The 21,714-nt window shown below is 41.3% G+C and overlaps 1 protein-coding gene across 3 annotated transcripts in view; it reads right to left on the bottom strand.

Moving 5' to 3' along the window:
* Nucleotides 1-21,714, bottom strand: part of fbxo38 (F-box protein 38) — a 62,783-nt gene that overhangs the window by 37,513 nt on the left and 3,556 nt on the right. For 2 of the 3 annotated variants that reach the window (XM_017713402.2, XM_017713403.2), the window contains exon 7: nt 20,875-20,991. The exons of the other annotated variant lie outside the window; for it this stretch is intronic. In XM_017713402.2, the coding sequence (XP_017568891.1) occupies nt 20,875-20,991 (117 nt within the window). The remainder of the gene's footprint in view (nt 1-20,874; nt 20,992-21,714) is intronic. 3 annotated transcript variants of the gene reach the window in all.

Here is a 21,714-nt window from a genome sequence, read left to right as displayed (position 1 = left end):
AAAACAACTTCACTCTCCCTTGACACCAGACCCCCTTCCTCTTCCTCCCAGATATTCTTGGGTTGCTTGTTGACTGGTTGGTAAGTTGATATATCTAATTATGCTGGATATTGGTTAGCAAGCCGGGCAACTATCACTAGCTCAATCATCAAGGTAGCTAATTTTCATGTACAATTTTCTAGCAAAATATGAGTGTACTAGATTATTCATAGTGTTTTTATTTTCACCTCAAATCTCTAGTCAACTGGGTGTACATATCAAATGGCTCAAAACTAAAACCTAAACAACTTCTAACTTAGCTAAACAAGCTAAAACAACTATCACAAACTGCACCATATCATTTTATTCTGTAAGAATTATAATAATACTCATTAATCTTCTACTTCTTCTTCTTTCGGCTGGTCCCTTTAGGGGTTGCCACAGCGGATCATCTGCCCTATCCATTGCCTCCTCTACTTTCACATCAACCATCTCCATGTCCAACTTCACTACATCCATAAACCTTCTCTGAGGCCTACCTCTTCTCCTTCTAACCGGCAGCTCCATCTCCAACATTCTATCCCAATATATCCACTATTCCTCCTCAACACATGTCCAAACCATCTCAACCTGGCCTCTCTGGCTTTATCTCCAAACTGCATCACCTTCACTGTCCCTCTGATCTGCTCATTTCTAATCTTGTCCATCCTTGTCTCTCCCAACAAAAATCTCAGCATCTTCATCTCTGCCACCTCCAGCTCAGCCTCCTGTCTTTTAAACAGCGCCACAGTCTCTAAACCATACATCATAGCAGGACGCACTACTTTCTTGTAAACCTTCCCTTTCACTCTTGCTGCTATCCTTCTGTCACACATCAGCCCTGACACCCGTCTCCACCCACTCCATCCTGCCTGCACCCTCTTCTTCACCTCTTTTCTACACTGTCTGTTGCTCTGGATGGTTGACCCAAGATATTTGAAGTCATCCACCTTTACGACCTCTACTCCTTGCATCTTCACCTTTCCACCTGCCTCCCTCTCATTCACACACATGTATTCCGTCTTGTCTCTACTGACCTTCATTCCTCTTCTCTCCAGTGCAAACCTCCACCTTTCCAGATTCCTTCCACCTCCTCTTTACTCTCACCACAGATTACAATATCATCTGCAAACATCATGGTCCATGGAGCCTCCTGCCTGACCTCATCTGTCAACCTTTCCATCACCATTGCAAACAAGAAAGGGCTCAAATCTGATGTAACCCTACCTTCACCTTGAAACCATTTGTCACTCCAACTGCACACCTCACCACTGTCTCACTATCCTCATACATGTCCTGCACCACCCTAACATACTTTTCAGCTACACCTGACTTCCTCATACAGTACCACAGTTCCTCTCTTGGCACCCTATCATATGCCTTCTCTAGATCCACAAAGACACAATGTAGCTATTTCTGACCTTCTCTGTACTTCTCTACCAACACTCTCAACGCAAAAATTGCATCTGTGGTACTCTTTCTGGGCATGAAACCAAACTGCTGTTCACTGATCTGAACCTCTCGCCTTAGCCTTGCTTCAACAACTCTTTCCCATACCTTCATGGTGTGGCTCATCATCTTTATACCTCTGTAGTTACTGCAGCTCTGCACATCACCCTTGTTCTTAAAAATGGGGACCAGTACACTACTTCTCCACTCATCAGGCATAATAATACTCATTAATAATATTCTTTAATTTGGTGTAAAAGTAGAGGAGGCAGTGGATAGGGCAGGATGGATGCAGATGATCCGCTGTGGCGACCCCTAAAGGGAGCAGCCGAAAGAAGAATAATAATATTCTTTAATAAAAATCTGTTGCATCTAATACAAAGGTTAAACGACTAGCATGAATCATGTTAGAATTTAGAACCTATGTTTGCACACAGAGGAATTTGGAAGAATTGTTAAGTATTGCAGCAAATGAAAGCTTGATGAACTAAAATTGTCTTCTGTTTACTCCCCATCTTTTATCTGTGAATAAGGGAGAACCTGCTTTAGGCTTTGTTACGTCTCATTAGAACAAACTGCTTAAGGCCTTAAATGGATACATGCCTCAACCCTTGGATTGCTTGTGTCTATATCTTATTATTCTGTAGACATTTTTACTTTTCTACTGTCTGGAAGTTTCACATATACACACTTTATTTGATCCAAACAAGGCAGCACAATAGAATGCAGCAGCCACTCCAGGTCCTGAACATATAGTGCTTATGGTATTTTTTTTTTTTGTAGTCCATTTTCTGAAATGTTTTTCCCCTACATGTGCATCAGAAACACTGATGTTCATGTCTATCATTTTAAGACCCTGCTTGACACTGAAGAGTTCAGTCACAATTGCTACCTAAACCAGGCCTTGGGACCACAGGATTGCATAACACCATTGGTGCAGGAAGGGTGCTTTGTGCATACACATGTTCAAGGAGGCTGTCCCACACACACACACACACACACACACACACACACACACACACACACACACACACACACACACAAATCTAGAGAATCCACTTCCTAGTCACAGTGTATATTTTCCCTAAATTCTCAACTATAGAGTTCAAACAGAACATTTTTAACCACTTCTAAACAACAGATCTTCTGTAGAGGCACACAATTAAATAACACCAGCATTATTCCGCTTGCACTCAAGGGTGAGTCAAGAGAAGGTAATGTTAACACAGCTCAACAAACCTAGTTAGGGCTAGAAAGCTTAGCAGATTTTCCGAAGCTTCAAAGAGCTAAGACACAATCAGTAAACAAAATTGAGTCAAATGAGAATATAAGCCAGTGGCACAAGCTTGGCGCGAAACCAAAATCACCAAAGCAACAGGTTGCTGTGCCTGCCCAAGGACTCTTACTGGTATTGTGTAAGGTGCTTGCCCAGAGATTAAAACCCAGCGTGCAGCTCGGAGGGCAGAGGCGTTAACAACTACACTAAGTCAACCAATAATACAGCCGGAAGCTTTTCAAAACACTAATGAATAGAGCTGGGCAATAAAACGATAATTGCGATAAAATAAGTGCGATATAACTTTTCCTCGATAGAGCAATGAGAAAAGTTTGATAAGTTTTGGTTACAATACATCATTCTCAAAAGGGGTGAAAGCCCTGGCAGCGTTTTCTACGGCTGTCGCCAGGAGAGGGTGCACTTAGGAGTTTTTAGACATGAATCGAGATGGAGGCGGCAACAAGTGAACTGAGTCTTTAGTAATGGCTGAAACGTGGAGTTATACATTCCCTGCTTGAGTGCAGCGATTGGCGGTCTGTTCTCCTGTGACCAAGTGTGAGTGACGAGATAAGTGGCATAACTGTAATGAACTCACCTCTTTCTGTATATCCTAACAAGCTTTTACAGTGCTCGGACAGTCATATTTTAGTATTAGCGCATTCCTAAGCAACGAAAGTGAAAGAAAGAAGTGCGTTCATGTTTGTTACAGCCCTGATTTAAATGAAAGTAAACTGAGGAAGATGTGAAGCAATGTGAGAGTGCTACATTTCCAGGCTAGCTGTTTTTAGCAGCTGCCTAACTTCATCAGCGCCCCGTCGCTCGTACAACACGGCAAATTGATGATACTGTAGATCAAACAAGACACAAAAGCACTGCTTTCAGTTTAAACATAGCTAAAAGGAGGACTCCGTTTGTTTGGTGTTAGATATAATGCGGTTCACCCCTCAAACTAAAATAGAGAAATCCAGTAGTCTACTAGCTGGAAAACATGGATGTGGTAGGAGTGATGGCAGTAAAGCACTGTGATCCATCACTGACTTACTGAGCCAGCTAATGTTTGCTGTTTGTACCAAGTTGACATTGTTGAAAAACTAAACAGTTTAGCACTGTTGTTGGCCATTTGTTTAGCATTTGTAACAGGATAGCCTAGCACTCATCACCAGAAAAATAATCTTTTCCTTACTAAATTATGACTAGTACTGGGATATTTTCACAATTAATTCTGTTCATTTAAATTAACATTTTTGCACAATGTTAGAAATGTGACAAAACAAAAAAAATTAAAATTTTCAAGACGTACAAAAAAAAACTCCGCTTCTCACAGGTCTGTGTGCCAACCTCAGCCACGTGTGGCAGGAAAAAAACTCACAAACAAGATGGAGGAGGTGGCACATCACGGAGGAGAGAGCTTGTACTAAAGAAAGTGAAAACATCAGTTCCTGTGGTACGGATTTGAAAAGTAAGATGTTGAACAAATGCATGTAAAGTGCAAGTTGTAACCAAATGTAGCAGTACGACAAATTTATTCCAGCACTTATGACACAAACACCCAATGGAATGGGAGCAATGAGTGAAACAACACAATGAAAATGAACGTGTTTTCAGTGCGGCTGTGAACTTTGTTAAGGTCTTGGCATACTTCTTGCCAAACGAAATTCGAGGGTTGTGCGAAGTTGAAAATGCCTTTGTAAGTTTATGAGCTTGCATACTTTCTGCGTTTTGGTGTTGTCTGTCGCGAATGCTACACGTGACTATGATGTTTTTTGATTAATTTCACGGCTGCTGGAAAACGATTCCAACTATGGCCACTTCGGAGTTCAGAATACCGCCTCCATTTAAGATGGAATGGGGAAATTCAAACAAGAAGCAGGTGAATAGAAAGCCAACTTTAACCTCATCCTCTTATGAACCTAAATATAAGATAACCTGTATCGTTTTGGTACTAGTTATATTATCGAATAACAGACTTGACATTTTACACTTAGGAGGTATTCATTGTTTATTTAACAAATGCATGTTTCTCAGTGAAATGTTTGTCTACCAAAGCTCCTCAAAGTTGTCCATCTTTTTTTTTTTTTTAATGGCACACCTCTTTATCAACCAATCTGTTTCTTTACCGACCAATCAGAGGGTCTGTCACGTAGCGCTTTCGTCTGCGGAGTTCGCCCAGTTTGTGATCTGCGGTTGCTCGTTTTCTCCACAATTACGGCACATCATCTCTGCAAGAAGTCTGCTGAGGCCTTTACCTTTCAAATGGCGTTTTTCAAGCCTGAAACAGCAGATAGGCTTGAGTTCCTTTCAAGAAACCTGCAAGAACTTTGTGGTTTGCACTTTTCTATTCTTTTGTATTCTTTTTATTAATGACATATAACAACAGGTACAGTACGGCTCGCATGTACAATTTGTAAAGTAGCCATTCATTGCAAAATCAAAAGAAAGAGACAAAAGGACAACAAATTACAATACAAGGTCCTTTGCATGCTCAGTTCAGTTGCATGTGATACCAAAATTCCTCCCATTGGTTCTTACCTCTCCCTTAGCCATTAGCTCTTCTCAACATAACTTCATAAAATGCAATTTCAATCATTTTGTCAATCCACTCTTTTATATGAGAAGTTTTAGGGCTCTTCCATTTACGCAATATTACCCTGGTGGCTGTAATTATTACCACTTTTATTACATTAAATTAATTAAAATCACTGTTACGTTAACAATTTCTGTTCTATCCACAAAAAGGTAAAGCTGGAGTTGCTGAGGTAATGTAAATTTTTCAACATTTCCAGAATTTTACCCCAAAATGGATATGTAACTGAGCACTGCCAGATCATATGAAAAAAGGTACCCGTCTGTGTATGACATTTCCAGCACAAATCATTATCAGCTATTCCTATTATATAAATAGTCCAGTAGTACCTGTGTAAAAAATTTTATTGAATGAATTTTCTTTTAACCTGTCTAATATTTCTGCCTACACTTGACAGAACTCTCAACTATACATAGTCATCAATAGTACAACCTAAATCTTTCTGCCATATTGTTTTGGGATTCCCACATGTATCACTAGTTAACAGATTAGAAGTCCTTATAGAATATAGATGCTTTGTGAGATTCATGTTGCAGATTTAAATATTCAATCACAGGGTTACTTTCTCTGGTATGGAATTTATCCTGAATACAGTGCCTTATCTGTATTTCCAAACATTCCTGCTGTCTCCACAGTTATACTTCTTGATATTTTGACATAAATACATTTTCATACAGGTCACTAACAATATTGACCCCTTTAGATTGCCATTGTTTCCAATACACTGTTTGTTTTCCAATTCGTATTTCAGGATTATGCCAAAGTGAGGCATATGGTTGCCTGAGATTTGATATTTTAAATACTTTATGAATTTTTGTCCAAACATATTTTGAGTGAGACAGTATGAGACTGGAGTCCACCTGCCTCACTGTGTGCTGAGAGAGGATGTCCAAGGCATGGAACGGTGAGGCCAGGCTTTGCTTTATATTTACCCAATCTAACCCGGAATCAACCTGGCACCAATGTTTAGCCAACCTGGTTATTTCAAAGGATAAATTATACATCCTCACATCCGGCAGACTGCGGCCACCCCTCTCTCTAGAGGCACATGTTTTACTCATTCTAATTCTGGGCCTCTTGCCCTCCCAAAGAAAATCTTTAATAGTGGATAGATAGTGGATGGATAGTTTTGTCATACTGCTTAAAGACAAATTCTGGAATATTCACAGGAATCATCATAGAAATGTAGTTAAACTGGGGAGCAACCACCATCTTAATAATATTTACTTGACCCCAAAGGGATAGCTGCAGCCTTTTCCATTTATCCAAATTGACATTTATCTTGTCCAACAAGGGTTCATAATTTAACAACATTACTTCTACCACGGTTCTACTCAATTTTACTCCCAAATACTTCAGTGCGACACTGTGTGGATGGCATATCTTAGATACTGGTATGGCATCAGGTTTGGTCCAGTTTATTTTATATCCAGACAGTTGCATATAATTGTATCTTTCTTCTTCTTTCGGCTGCTCCCTTTAGGGGTCGCTACAGCGGATCATCTGCCTCCATCTTGCCCTATCCATTGCCTCCTCTACTTTCACACCAACCATCTCCATGTCCACCTTCACTACATCCATAAACCTTCTCTGAGGTCTACCTCTTCTCCTTCTACCCAGCAGCTCCATCTCCAATATTCTTTGCCCAATATATCCACTATTCCTCCTCAACACATGTCCAAACCATCTCAACCTGGCCTCTCTGGCTTTATCTCCAAACTGCTCCACCTTCACTGTCCCTCTGATCTGCTCATTTCTAATCTTGTACAGCCTTGTCACTCCCAATGAAAATCTCAGCATCTTCATCTCCGCCACCTCCAGCTCAGCCTCCTGTGATTAGACAGAGCCAGTCTCCAAACCATACATCATAGCAGGACGCACTACTTTCTTGTAAACCTTCCCTTTCACTCTTGCTGCTATCCTTCTGTCACACATCAGCCCTGACACCTGTCTCCACCCACTCCATCCTGCCTGCACCCTCTTCTTCACCTCTTTTCTACACTGTCCGTTGCTCTGGATGGTTGACCCAAGATATTTGAAGTCATCCACCTTTACGACCTCTACTCCTTGCATCTTCACCTTTCCACCTGCCTCCCTCTCATTCACACACACATGTATTCCGTCTTGTCTCTACTGACCTTCATTCCTCTCCTCTCCAGTGCAAACCAAAGGTGGTATGGAGCTGTAATGCACCTAACATTAATTTATGTTCTTTCTCCCCTCCTTTCACTACCATAATTCTTGAGTCCGTTCTAATCAGTCAATGCTGCTAAAGGTTCCAGGAAAATTGTGAACATTTAATTTTTTTTTTATTTTTATTGAGAAGTAATATCAAATATCACATTCAACAAATCCCATACAGAATTGTGCAAAACACATACATAGAGCTGCAACATTTGTAAAATTAGAAGAATGTAATCCTCAGTTTTATGTTTATTCTCAACCAAACAAAGACTAACAAAAAACAGACAAACATTACACAAACACACACACGGGGGTGGGGGGGGTACTAACCAGTCGGCATAAATGGAAGTACATTAAAATAATCTAGAAATGGATTCCATTTTAAATAAAATGCTGTAGTATTACCTCTGACAGTAAACCTTATTTTCTCTAATCTTAGAAAATGTAAGACATCTTGGAGACCCAACGAAAAAGATGGTGGGATTGGTGATTTCCATGCTAATAGAATCCGATGTCTTGCCAATAAGGATGTGAAGGCGAGGACAGTCAGTTGAAGTCGGGACAGGGAGCGGAATCCAGTTGTTAGGCCAAAGATAGCAATAAAGGGACAGGGAGCAATCTAAAAAACTTGAGACATGGTGCCAAAATAACGGGACCAAAAATTAAATAATGATGGGCAGAGAAAAAACATGTGACTTAGGTTGCATGGTGAGGCGCCGCATTTGTCACAGCGATCACTAAACGAATTGGGGTAAAACCTCGCCAATTGAGATTTAGATCAGTGAACTCTATGCAAAACCTTAAACTGTATAAACTGGAGATTTGCACAGGGTGCGCAGGTGCAAATTTGTCTTAAGGCTTCATCCCAACACTGCTGAGAAAATGTAATACCCAGCTCCTGTTCCCAAGTGCTTTTGACCTTATCATTGGAGTGATTGTCCAAAGCCATAATATGGAAGTATATTTTGGAAACAAGACCTTTAGAACTGTAATTTAAATTCAACAGATCATCCCAAGGCTGATCGGTGGGGGGGGCAAGTGTGGGTTTGAAACTGAGAGGAAACAAAATGCCTTATTTGAAAATATCTGAACATATGTGAAGAGGGCAGTCCGTAACTCTGAAACTAATTGAACAAAGCTGGAAAGAATACCATTTTTATACAGATCCCTGAGGGATCTAATACCTTTATCATGCCAGATTCTGAATGCAGCATCATGTAAACTCGGGGGAAATAAATGATTATTCAATATAGGCATCCTATAGGATGGAGCTAAGAATTTAAAATATTGCCTAAATTGACCCCAAATTTGAAGAGTAGCGATTACCAGGGGGTTGGAGGAATGATTAACATATCTAATTGGTAGCGGAGAGGTAAGTAATACGAGTAGGGAGGAAGTGGGACAGGAACGAGACTCCAACTCCCACCAACCCCGCCCAGTAGCCTGAAACCAATAAAGCAATTTTTGAATATTTGTTGCCCAGTAGCAAAATAAAAAGCTTGGAAGGGAAAGACCACCATCAGAAACAAAATTTTCAAAACACAGGTTTTCTGACCCTGGGGGGGGGATTTCCATCCCAAATAAATTATGCAATTAACTGGTCGAGCGCTTTGAAAAATTTTTTAGGTAAAAATAGTGGGATAGTCTGGAATAGAAAAAGAAAGCGAGGTAATACATTCGTTTTAATTACATTGATTTGCTATTAATGTCAAGGGGAGAGCTCTTCATCTTTGAAAGTCCAACTTAAGCTTATCCATGAGCAGGGAGTAGTTAGCATCAAAGAGGGAGGGAAAAGAACGAGTTATATTTACACCAAGATACTTGAAACCAGAAGGAGAAAATTTAAAGGGTGTGGAGGCCTGTGAAAGAGACCTTGCTGCTGGGTTAATCGGGAAGCATTCGCTTTTCTGCAAATTCAGTTTGTATCCAGAAAATGAGCTACATCTGTTAAGCATTGCCAGGATGGAATGAAAACAACTCTCTGGATCTGTGACATATAGCAATAAATCATCCGCATATAAGGATAATTCAATTTCGGAACCCATACAGGAAATTCCCCGGGATGAATCAAGAGAGTTCAATGCAATGGAGAGGGGCTCTGTAGCAAGTGCAAAAAGTAGAGGAGACAGGACAGCTGTTCCACGAAACAGAGTGAAAAAATCTGACCTGACCCGGTTAGTACACACGCTAGCTTTAGGAGAGGAGTATAACAATTTTATCCAGGATATGAAACTGTCCTTGAATGCGAATTTATACAACACATTGAATAAATAATTCCATTCCACTCTATCAAATGCCTTTTCAGCATCCAAAGAGACGAGAACGGATTGATCCCTTTGTGAAAATAACATTAAGAAGTGTTCGTATGTTAAAGAAAAGCTGTCGCCCTTTAATGAAGCCATTTTGAGCTGAAGATATATTATATTGGGGAGAACAGCTTCCAAACGTAGAGCCAGAGCTTTAGCTAAAATTTTAACGTCTGTATTTAATAGCGACAGAGGCCTGTAGGAAGCACAATATGTAGGGGCCTTGTCTTTTTTCAATAACAAAGATATTGAAGCTTGTGTCATAGACTGTGGCAGTGACCCAACCCCCAGCGACTCCTCAAAAACTGCCAGAAGGAGAGGCCCAAGCTTTTTCTCAAATTTTTTGAAAAACTCGAACGCAAATCCATCCGGGCCTGATGCCTTGTTAGTTTGCATAGTTTTAATGGCCTCTCGGATTTCATCCAAAGTCAGAGGAGACTCAAGCTCCTGTGCCAATGCGTGGTCAACTGTTGGAAACTCCAGCTCATTAAAGAATGCTGACATTACTGAATCATCCGAAAGAGATTCAGATTTATATAAGTCAGAATAATATGATTTGAAAACTTGGTTAAGTGACAGAGAATTTGAGGAAAGTGTACCTGCTGAATCCATCAGTTTAGGAATTATACGAGAGGCTGCTCGTCTCCTTAGTTGATGTGCTAAAAGCCTGGAAGGTTTATCACCGTTTTCGTAGTAGTTACAATGAGCAAAGTATTAAGCGCTCTGCTTCTGTAGTTGTTATTAGGTCATATTCAGTTTGTAGAGCAACTCTGTTTTTAAACAAAGCGGGCGATGGGGAGAGAGTGTTAAGCCTGTCCAACTCAGCAATCCCCAACATCAGGGCCTGAAGTTTTAGTCTCTGTTGTTTTATAGAAAAGGCGGTGTAGGAAATAATTTGTCCACGTAAGTATGCTTTGAGAGTCTCCCAAAGAAGCGAAGGCAAGGTTGTACTTTTCTTATTATTAAGTAAAAATTCATCAATGGTGGAAAAGATGAATGTATTAAAAGTCTCATCTGATAGGAGTAAGGAATCGAATTTCCAAGCTGGCAAAACAGTTGGGCAGTAGGAAAACTAAATTTAGAGTGCGTGGAGAATGGTCTGAGATTACGATGGGGTGATATTCTGTGGACTCTATTTGTGGAGTAAAAAAAGTGAATCAATACGTGAATAGGTCTGGTGCGGGTGTGAGTAAAAGGAAAATTGTTTGATTTTTGGATTGAGATATCGCCAGGGATCTATAACATTATTTTTTGTAATGAAATCTGAGATTGACTGTGAGGATAGAGACTGGGAGAGAACTCGGGGAATAGAATGATCCAAAATAGGGTCCATAATACAGTTGAAGTCCCCACCCATAATCAAGTAGTTAAGGGAAGGGATAGAGCTAAACAGACCATTCATAAAGCTTGGGTCGTCAAAGTTGGGGGTATAAATATTTACTAAAAGCAAAAGGAGTGTTGTATAACGAACCCAGGACAATTATATATCTACCGTTAGCATCCGAAATAGTTTTATCAATACTAAGTTGGATCCCGTTTTTAATCAGTATTGCGACCCCTCTAGACCTAGAATTACATTTGGAATGAAAAACCTCTGAAACCCAGGGAAAGTTTAATTTAGGATGGTCAGAGTTATCTATGTGTGTTTCTTGTAAAAAAACAAACAAAAAAACAAAAAAAACAAAAACCACAATGTCCGCATTTAAACGTTTCAGATGAGTGGAAACTTTTAAATGTTTAACTGGCTTATTCAACCCTCTAACGTTCCAACTCAGAAATCTGACAGAGGTACCGTTTTCATTCATTTTACGTATCATTTAACTAAAAACAAATAGAAAATAAACGTTTGAATAGAATAAAACCGGCTGGCTGGGGAAAGGGAAAGGACACATAATACGATCAACACACAGACACACACACACACACACACACACACACACACAGAAAAAATCCGCCCACAAACAGAACCCACCCAATGTCCTCGACCCAAACAAAACAGAGGACCAACAAGACTCCACCAGGAGCCAACCCTGAACAAGCCACGCCCCCGACTGCGAGACATGGTATGGAACAACAGGCAGTATCTGTGGAACTGTAGTAATAGTTACTGCAACCAGTATAAAATAACGAACTGACGAAAATGATTGTGCACAACAGTAATAGAATTAAACTGTAACCACAAATATTGAAGATGAATTCTAGCTAAACACTAGCAAAACCATAAACAAGAATGAGACATGGAAAGTCACCAAAAACAGGATGTTATACTAATGCCACATACTTTTTAACTACATAACTTTTTTAGTTTGGAGATGAACTTCATGGCTTTGTCAGGAGAAGTGAAGTCGTGATGCCTCCCATCGCTTGTTATCCGGAGACATGCAGGATAAAACAGTCCGGACCGAACTCCCTCGATGTTTACGAGCTTCGTTGAAAGCTGCGCAAGCCCTCGCAGTTTTTTGTGTAAAATCCGGAAAAACAGAGAATTCAATGTTATTAGCTGCAGCTCGCTGTTGACGCCTCCTGGCTTTCGAAAGGATGTCGGCACATTCTGCATAGTTGTGAAGCCTCACGATGATGGGCTGCGGTGCTCTACCAGATTTCGGTTTGGTTGCCAGAGAACGGTGGGCTCTTTCCACAAGAGGAGTTTTTTCCAAGTTAAACGCTTCCATAAGAAGCTTAGAAAGTGCCACGCTGGTCAGTGAAAAAGAGCTGTCCTCCGGGATCCCCATAATCCAAAGGTTTTGGCGGCGGGACCCGGCTTCCAAATCCTCACATCTATCCTCGAGCCGGGTCACATCCTTGGCCAGGGTCTCGACTGTAGCCCGAAGTGCAGACGTTTCGTCGGTGCATGCGGACAGAGCCCAACACTGTATTTTTAATGCCGCCGAATTCCGTTTTTAATGCTGCAAAGTCCCGCATTATTTCAGCTTTCATAACCGTAAGCTCATATCTGAGCTTAGAGTGGTGGTCATCTAGAATTGTCTGCATTTCGGTGATGACAGCCCGAATCAGCTCAGATTTCAGAGCTGAAATGCCCACAGAGGCAGTACCTGCCGAAGCAGACGCACCCGCCATAGGTGATGCAGCATGTGCTGGAGACGATGCAGTGCTCGCCGTAGGCCGAATAAGCGATTGAGTGGAAGTTGTCAATTTGCTCGACTTAGGAGGCATTTCGGAGTTTGCACTTATTGAAAAATAAGGTCATGTAAATATTCAGTATAGGAAGGAAAGAAAAAGGTGTAGTAAAGATAGAAATGTAAAAATTTCTACGGAGAGGCTACCAAACACACCCAACTACTCCATACCACGCCAGAACCGGAAGTCGTCTCAAAATTGTGAACAGTTGATGGGGGTATCCCTGGTGAGTTCCTCTGGAAATTCTGAAAAATGTAGAGATTATATAATTTGTCATAACAGCTGCCTTAGGATTTTTATATAATATTCTAACCCATGATTTAAAATCAGGGCCAAACCCAAAGTATGTAAGGGCAGTAGTCAAAAAGCTCTACCTTGTCAAAAGCCTTTTCGGCACCAAGGGAGACAACCACAATGGTGAGGTTTGCGTCAGGAAGGGCATCCGCGTAAAACTTGTGCCAAAACTATCATGCGGATCACAAATATGATTGCCATACCGGATCGGTCAATGGCCGGGTTCACAATGACCGCCTCCGATGCTGTTGACCAGCAGGGTGCTGGTGGAAAGTACTACTGTAGATCAAAGACCATCAAAGAGGAGAGGAGGAAGGCGGGTTACAAGGCAGCAAGAGAGAAGGAGAGGCAGTAGTGTGGAGGTTAGAGTAGGGACTCTGAGGTTGATGGTGTCATTTTGAATGTGGTCAGTTCATATGCACGACAGGTTGGTTGTCAGTTAGAGGAGAAAGAGGAATTTTGGAGGAAGATGGATGAAGTTGTAGATGGTGTCCCTAGAGAGGAGAGATTAGTGATTGGTGCAGACTTCAATGCACATGTTGGTGAAGGGAACAGAAGGCATGAAGAAGTGCTGGGTATGTATGGTGTGAAAGACAGAAATGCGGAAGGTCAGATGGTTGTAGATTTTGCAAAGATTTTGCAAACACGTATTTTCAGAAGAGGGAAGAACACAGGGTGACATACAAGAGTGGAGGGAGGTGCACACAGGTGGATTATATCCTTAGCAGGAGATGCCACCTAAAGGAGACTGGAGATTGTAAAGTGGTACCAGGGGAAAGTGTATCAAGGCAGCATAGGGTGGTTGTCTGTAGAATGAGATTAGAAACAAAGAAGAGGAAGAGAGTGAAGACAGAGCCAAATATTAGATGGTGGAAGCTGAAGGAGGAGGATGGTTGCAGGCAGTTCAGGGAAAAATTGCAACAGGCCCTTGGGGGCAGTGAGGAGCTACATGAGGACTGGGAAACTACAGCTAAGGTGGTGACAGAAACTGGCAAGAATGTGTTGGGTGTTTCGTCTGGTCAGAGGAAAGAAGACAAGGAATGTTGGTGGTGGAATGAGGAAGTCCAGGAGAGTATTCAGAAGAAGAAGGCAGCTAAGAAAAAGTGGCATAACCAGAGAGATGAAGGAAGTAGGCAGCAGTACTGTGAGGCTAGTCACATAGCGAAAAGAATGGTGGCAAAGGCAAAGGATCAGGCCTATGATGAGCTGTATGAGAGGCTAGACAGTAAAGAAGGAGTAAAGGACTTGTATCGTTTGGCTAAACAGAGAGATAGAGCTGGAAAGGATGTACAGCAGGTTAGGCTGATAAAGGATAGAGAGGGAAATGTACTAGTGAGTGAGCAGAGAGTGATGAGTAGATGGAAGGAGTACTTTGAAGAACTAATGAATGAGGAAAACGAGAGAGAGAGGAGGACAACGGGGGAGAGATAGTGGATCAGGAAGTGCAGAGAATTAGTAAGGTGGAAGTGAGGGCAGCTTTAAAAAGGATGAAGAATGGAAAGGCAGTTGGTCCAGATGACATACCTGTGGAGGTCTGGAGATGTTTAGGAGAGAAGGCAGTGGACATTTTAACCAGATTGTTTAACAAAATCCTGGAGAGTGAGAGGATGCCTGATGAGTGGAGAAGCAGTGTATTGGTCCCCATTTTTAAGAACAAGGGTGATGTGCAGAGCTGCAGTAACTACAGAGGTATAAAGTTGATGAGCCACACCATGAAGGTATGGGAAAGAGTTGTTGAAGCAAGGCTAAGGCGAGAGGTTCAGATCAGTGAGCAGCAGTTTGGTTTCATGCCCAGAAAGAGTACCACAGATGCAATTTTTTGCGTTGAGTGTTGGTAGAGAAGTACAGAGAAGGTCAGAAGGAGCTATATTTTGTCTTTGTGGGTCTAGAGAAGGCATATGATAGGGTGCCAAGAGAGGAACTGTGGTACTGTATGAGGAAGTCAGGTGTAGCTGAAAAGTATGTTAGGGTGGTGCAGGACATGTATGAGGATAGTGAGACAGTGGTGAGGTGTGCAGTTGGAGTGACAAATGGTTTCAAGGTGAAGGTAGGGTTACACAGGGATCAGGTTTGAGCCCTTTCTTGTTTGCAATGGTGATGGAAAGGTTGACAGATGAGGTCAGGCAGGAGGCTCCATGGACCATGATGTTTGCAGATGATATTGTAATCTGTGGTGAGAGTAAAGAGCAGGTGGAAGAGAATCTGGAGAGGTGGAGGTTTGCACTGGAGAGAAGAGGAATGAAGGTCAGTAGAGACAAGATGGAATACATGTGTGTGAATGAGAGGGAGGCAGGTGGAAAGGTGAAGATGCAAGGAATAGAGGTCGTAAAGGTGGATGACTTCAAATATCTTGGGTCAACCATCCAGAGCAACGGACAGTGTAGAAAAGAGGTGAAGAAGAGGGTGCAGGCAGGATGGAGTGGGAAGAGACGGGTGTCAGGGCTGATGTGTGACAGAAGGATAGCAGCAAGAGTGAAAGGGAAGGTTTACAAGACAGTAGTGCGTCCTGCTATGATGTATGGTTTGGAGACTGTGGCTCTGTCTAAAAGACAGGAGGCTGAGCTGGAGGTGGCGGAGATGAAGATGCTGAGACTTTCGTTGGGAGTGACAAGGATGGACAAGATTAGAAATGAGCAGATCAGAGGGACAGTGAAGGTGGAGCAGTTTGGAGATAAAGCCAGAGAGGCCAGGTTGAGATGGTTTGGACATGTGTTGAGGAGGAATAGTGGATATATTGGGCAAAGAATATTGGAGATGGAGCTGCCGGGCAGAAGGAGAAGAGGTAGACCTCAGAGAAGGTTTATGGATGTAGTGAAGGTGGAAATAGAGATGGTTGGTGTAAAAGTAGAGGAGCCAGTGGATAGGGTAAGATGGAGGCAGATGATCCACTGTGGCGACCCCCAAAGTGAGGAAGAAGAAGAAGTCTTCTCATATTATCAGCTGACGGCCTCCCCTTAATAAAGCCTACTTGATCATTATTAAATGATACTAGGCAATACTTTTCCAATTGGGTAGCTAATATTTTAGATAATATTTTATAAATCAACATTAATGAGGCTTAGGGCAGCACGGTGGCATGGTGGGTAGCGCTGTCGCCTCACAGCAAGGAGGGCCTGGGTTCGATTCCCCGGCCAGGCGACCAGGGTCCTCTCTGTGTGGAGTTTGCATGTTCTCCCCTGTGTCTGCGTGGGTTTCCTCCGCGTTCTCTGGTTTCCTCCCACAGTCCGAAGACATGCAGTCAGGCCAATTGGACGTGCTAAATTGCCCCTAGGTGTGAGTGTGTGAGTGACTGCCTGTGTCTGTTTGTCTGCCCTGCGATGGACTGGTGACCTGTCCAGAGTGTATCCTGCCTTCCGCCCGAAGACTGCTGGGATAGGCTCCAGCACCCCCCCGCGACCCCGACGGAGAAGCGGCTTAGAAAATGGATGGATGGATGGATGGATTAATGAGGCTTATGGGTCTGAAATTTGAGGGGTCTGTCATATCTGTGTTTTTTGAGAATCAATGATAAAAGTTTAATCAAATGTAGCAGGTAGGGATCCAGATTTAAATGCCTAAAAATAAACCTCTGTTAATATAGGAAATATATCTAGATTTTTTGTAATATTCAATTGGGAAGCCATCTACACCTGGACATTTTCCCATTTTCATTGAAGCTATGGAATAGCTATGAAATACATCCTCCTCTGTAATTGGAGAATCCAAGAGTTACCAAGTTCTGAAGACAATTTTGGTAGATTTGGGTCACTGAAAAACTCTTTCAGTTGCTCTGGGGAAGGGTTAGATGATGTATATAAATTTGTATAAAATTTATACAGAAAACAGAATCAATTTCCTTTGAGGATGAAACCAAAATATCCCTTTTTTATAATTGGAATAACATTTCACACGTTTTGTTGCTTCAAATTTTGCCAGCCTTTTCACCTCCTTCATAAAAATTGGTTCTCAGTCTAAAAAGTGCATACTCTGCTTTCCTGTTATAGAGGTCATGCAACTCAAATTTACATTTACAGATATCCTGATATAGATTACTGTATAATGTTTTGCTAATTTATTTTATAGCGCAAAAATTTCTGCTTCTAATTGGTTTATCAGGCTCACATTTTCCTTTTTTCTTTTACATGCTTGAGCAATTAACAATCCTCTGATATATGCCATGGATGCTTCCCATACTGAAGCCTTCTTTTTCTGTAGTCCCCATATTAATTTCAAAAAAGAAGATCAGTTCCTTAGCGAATAAGGCACTAAATGTCTCATCCTGTAATAACATGGTATTCATGCGCCATCTTCCTCTTTGTCCCATTTCTGTATTCAAATCTACATAAAGTTCTACTGATGCATGGTCTGACAATATGATTGAACCAATTTTACAATCTACGACCTGTTCAGTAGTAGAATTTGATACTAAGAAAGAAATCTATCCGTGAATGTTTTGTGACCATGAGAGAAAAATGTATATTCTCTGCCACATGGGTTCACTAACCACCATATATCATCCATCCATCCATCCATTTTCTAAGCCGCTTCTATCTCAGGGTCGCGGGGGGATGCTGGAGCCTATCCCAGCAGTCTTCGGGCGGAAGGCAGGATACACCCTGGACAGGTCGCCAGTCCATCGCAGGGCAGACAGACAGACACAGACAGTCACTCACACACTCACACCTAGGGGCAATTCAGCATGTCCAATTGGCCTGACTGCATGTCTTTGGACTGTGGGAGGAAACCGGAGAACCCGGAACATGCAAACTCCACACAGAGAGGACCCTGGCCGCCCGGCCGGGGAATCGAACCCAGGCCCTCCTCGCTGTGAGGCGATAGCGCTACCCACCACACCACCGTGCCGCCCCACCATATATCAACTAAACCAATTTCATCTATTAAAGCATGGATTGCAGCCCTATCCTGAGGCATCAACGGGCCCCTAAACTTGCTTTTATCAAGAGTATCTCCTGCTAATATGATTCGTCCTTCCTGGTCACCCAAGATTTTGTTAACTTTGTTAATAAAAAACAGATCTTCCTTATTAGGAACATATATATTATACAATATCATTTTAAGTCCATTAATAAGGGCTTCAACACAAATAATCCATCCATAATTGTCTTCAAATTCTTAACTAAGACACCCCATTTTGTTTACTTGTGAATTGATGAGTAAAATATGTGCCCCACCCAGTCTTGTTTGAATTTAAGAGCTTCAAGAGCTTTCACATGCGCTTCCTGCAGATATGCAAAATCAACTTGTTTCTGTTTAAGATATGACAGTACCTTCCTTCTCTTAATTGGACTTCTACAGCCATTGATATTCCATGATATGAATTTAAGAGAATTAACCATTTTCATGTCCTAGGCTACATATAAGTGCGTGACATTAAACGCCTTGTACATAGGCCAGCTGCGAAACTGTGTGAACAAATGTGCTCTACCGTCTTTCCGTATCAACCTGTCAAACATTTTAAAGGTAAAAGAAATAATATTTAAAAAGAAAGAAAAATAAATAAATAAAAACTGCAGAAATAGAAAAAACACACAAACAAAAACCGTTGGATAAACTCTCTCCAAACAACACACAAAACTAATAATTTCGGTCCGTAAGGGGCCGTGTCAGTGATCAAGCTTTGCTAGCCATTACCAGACAGCACAGTAAACTGTTCAACCCACCATACCTCAACAATATATTCCACCTTTCTTATATGGTGTTACTCAGTTTGTCCCTTCAATCTTTATTGCCACAGTGTTCCTCAATGAAATGCTCGGCTTCTGTGCTATCCGTGAAGACTCTACTCCTCCCTTTCCATGAAAAATGCAGAGATGCTGGATAGGTGACAGTGTACTTCACGTGTATCTCCTGGAGCATTTTCCAAGCCACCCTGCATTTTTGGGCCACCTCTCTTGATGGGGAGGAAGTAGAGTCTGCATCCACGCCATTCGATTCCTCTTTTTTTCTCTGAGTGCAAAAATCTGATCAGCACCAGCCTGGGTAGCTGATCCTCAGCTGGTCGCGCCGTGAGGGTGCGGTGTGCCATATTCATTTCAAAGTCAACATCCAAGCTAATGCCCAGAGCCTCAGACAGAATGTCCTGCACGCACTCAATCATTCCACCCGTTTCTGGGCCCTCTTTCAGCCCAAATCAATCGCACATTATTTCACCGACTCCTGTTTTCAACATCCTTGACACAATTCCACAGGATTTTTAAAAGTTTATTGTTTCACTCCCCATCACTCATCAGCTGCACAGTAGCATTCTCCACATTGGATAAACGGCTCTCCACTTCTTCCAACACAGTACTGAGCAAATTCTTTAGTTCAGTCATGGTTTCTTTTATCGTTGATTCATCAGCCGCCACTCCATGTAAAGTAGTTAATCTGGCTGATTTTGGGGGGGCAGACAGTCCATGTTTGAATCTCGACTTGCCTGCTTTTGTGGCGATGGACCGTGGACTGGTGGACTCTGCCTCATGGCCATATGATTTGCTGAAGTTGCCTTGAAGTATTTTGATGTAGGCATCATTGCGCAAAATCATTAAACTGCTTCAAAATGTCACCGCTTAGTCCTTTCACCAGGGACACCAATTCGTTATGAAATTGTGGAGTAAATTGGCTTGAATAAGTGAAGTTTATTGGTGGGTCTTTATAGCTAAACAAGTGTGCTGCCATCTTACTTGGCATTCCCATGTGACTCCACGGTTTGCACTTTTCTTAATGTAAGGAGGCTATGCCTGCACATTATTTAAAGTGAGAGTTGCTTGCGACTTTTAAGGAAGCAGCTTGCTATTCTTAAAACATCCCTAATTAAAATGGCTCTTTGATGATTTAACTATTGTTATGTTATTTTTTTTGTTACATATTTTGTTGTGCTTGCACAGTCTGAGACCCTCAAAAAGACATTTCATTTAACAATTATAGGTGGTGCTATTGTTATTTTTTCACTTCTGCAGTCTTTTAAGTTAAAGTGCAAAAAAATCAAAAAAAGGTCTTTTTCCAGTAGCATTATGCAAGAAAAAAAAAAAAAAGAAAAAAAAAGAAAGAAAAATGGAATCGAAACAGAGTCGAAAATCAAGATTTCACTTTTTGACAATATCAGCCAGCCCTAATTATAACCATTACAAAAACTGCAGCCTTGCTTTTTCAGCTCATAAGAAATATGAAAGTCGATGTGAACATGTCTATACTCAGCCCTGGAAAATGGGCACAGAGACTGGCTTTAGTTCTGGTTCAGAGATTAATGCTCTTTCCCAAACAAACACAACCTTAAAAAAAAAAAAAAAAAAAAAAAAAACAGACAGACAAATATGATGAATAGGATATTCTCCTCTAAAACTGCTATTTCAGCAAAGAACAATGCACAGTGTGTCAACCCTTCAGATCCTGAATCAAGAGGATCAGAGTGGGTCTAGACGCAACAATTGCCAACCTGCCAAAACACACAGGAGGATGGTTTAAAAAAAAAAAAAAAAAAAAAAAAAAGACATGGCTACCGAAAATCCTGAACCTTGTGATAAAACTACTAACAACTGCAACTGAGACTGAGGATTGTCTATATCCACCTTCACAACAACGCAATAAACAGCTGGTCATGCAAAGAGCGTGGGTGAAATCTTCAGGAACTGCATAAAACAGACTACCTGAGTTTGTAGAAGCAAAGTAGCCATGCCAAGCACTGGGGATTCCTGACAGAATGCTTTTCCCCGCAGTGCAGAGGAGATGCAGAAAGATGACGTAATGAACATAAGCAAGGTAATCTAGAATTAAGAAGCAAGTTTTCACTTGTGAAAATCATGCAGATGAAATATCAAACAAAAGGTTAAATGGACAACACTACTGCAGTTACAGATGATGCCTATATAAAGCTTAAGTTGATACATGCTCCAAATGTGTGTTTCTTAAAACAACCCACACCAAGATTTTTTAGTTCTTATGTTTACGATACTGTTGGTTTACATACTAATCAGTTGATCATATTCATATGTCAGCTTAATATAGAACATCATATCATGTTTGTTAAGTTAACTGTAACTGCTGTTCTTTGTTTTGGAAAGGTTGCTCAAGAAGGAAAAAAGTGCTTCTGTACATACACTATATTTCCTAACGTATTCAGTCACCCATCCAAATCATTAAATTCAGGTGTTCCAATCATTTCCATGGCCACAGGCACATAAAATCAAGCACATAGGCATGCAGACTGCTGCTACAAACATTTATGAAAGAATAGGTTGCTCTCAGAAGCTCAGTAAATTCCTGCATGGTACTGTGAAAGGATGCCACATGTGTAACTTGACCGGTCGTGAAATTTCCTCACTACTAAATATTCCACAGTCAGCTGTCAGTGATATTATGAAGTGGAAGCAATTGGGAATGATAGTATCATTTATACATTGCCCTAATTAGTTGATAACGTCTTAAATTAACGCATTTCACTGCTTTATGTGATTTTAAATTGACATGTTTAACTTTCAATTATTTTT

Source organism: Pygocentrus nattereri, chromosome 8 (genome assembly GCF_015220715.1).
Source record: "Pygocentrus nattereri isolate fPygNat1 chromosome 8, fPygNat1.pri, whole genome shotgun sequence".
In the NCBI taxonomy this organism is placed as follows: domain Eukaryota; kingdom Metazoa; phylum Chordata; class Actinopteri; order Characiformes; family Serrasalmidae; genus Pygocentrus; species Pygocentrus nattereri.
Note: the sequence above shows the minus strand (reverse complement) of the source record. Positions and strands in the feature narration are given on the sequence as shown.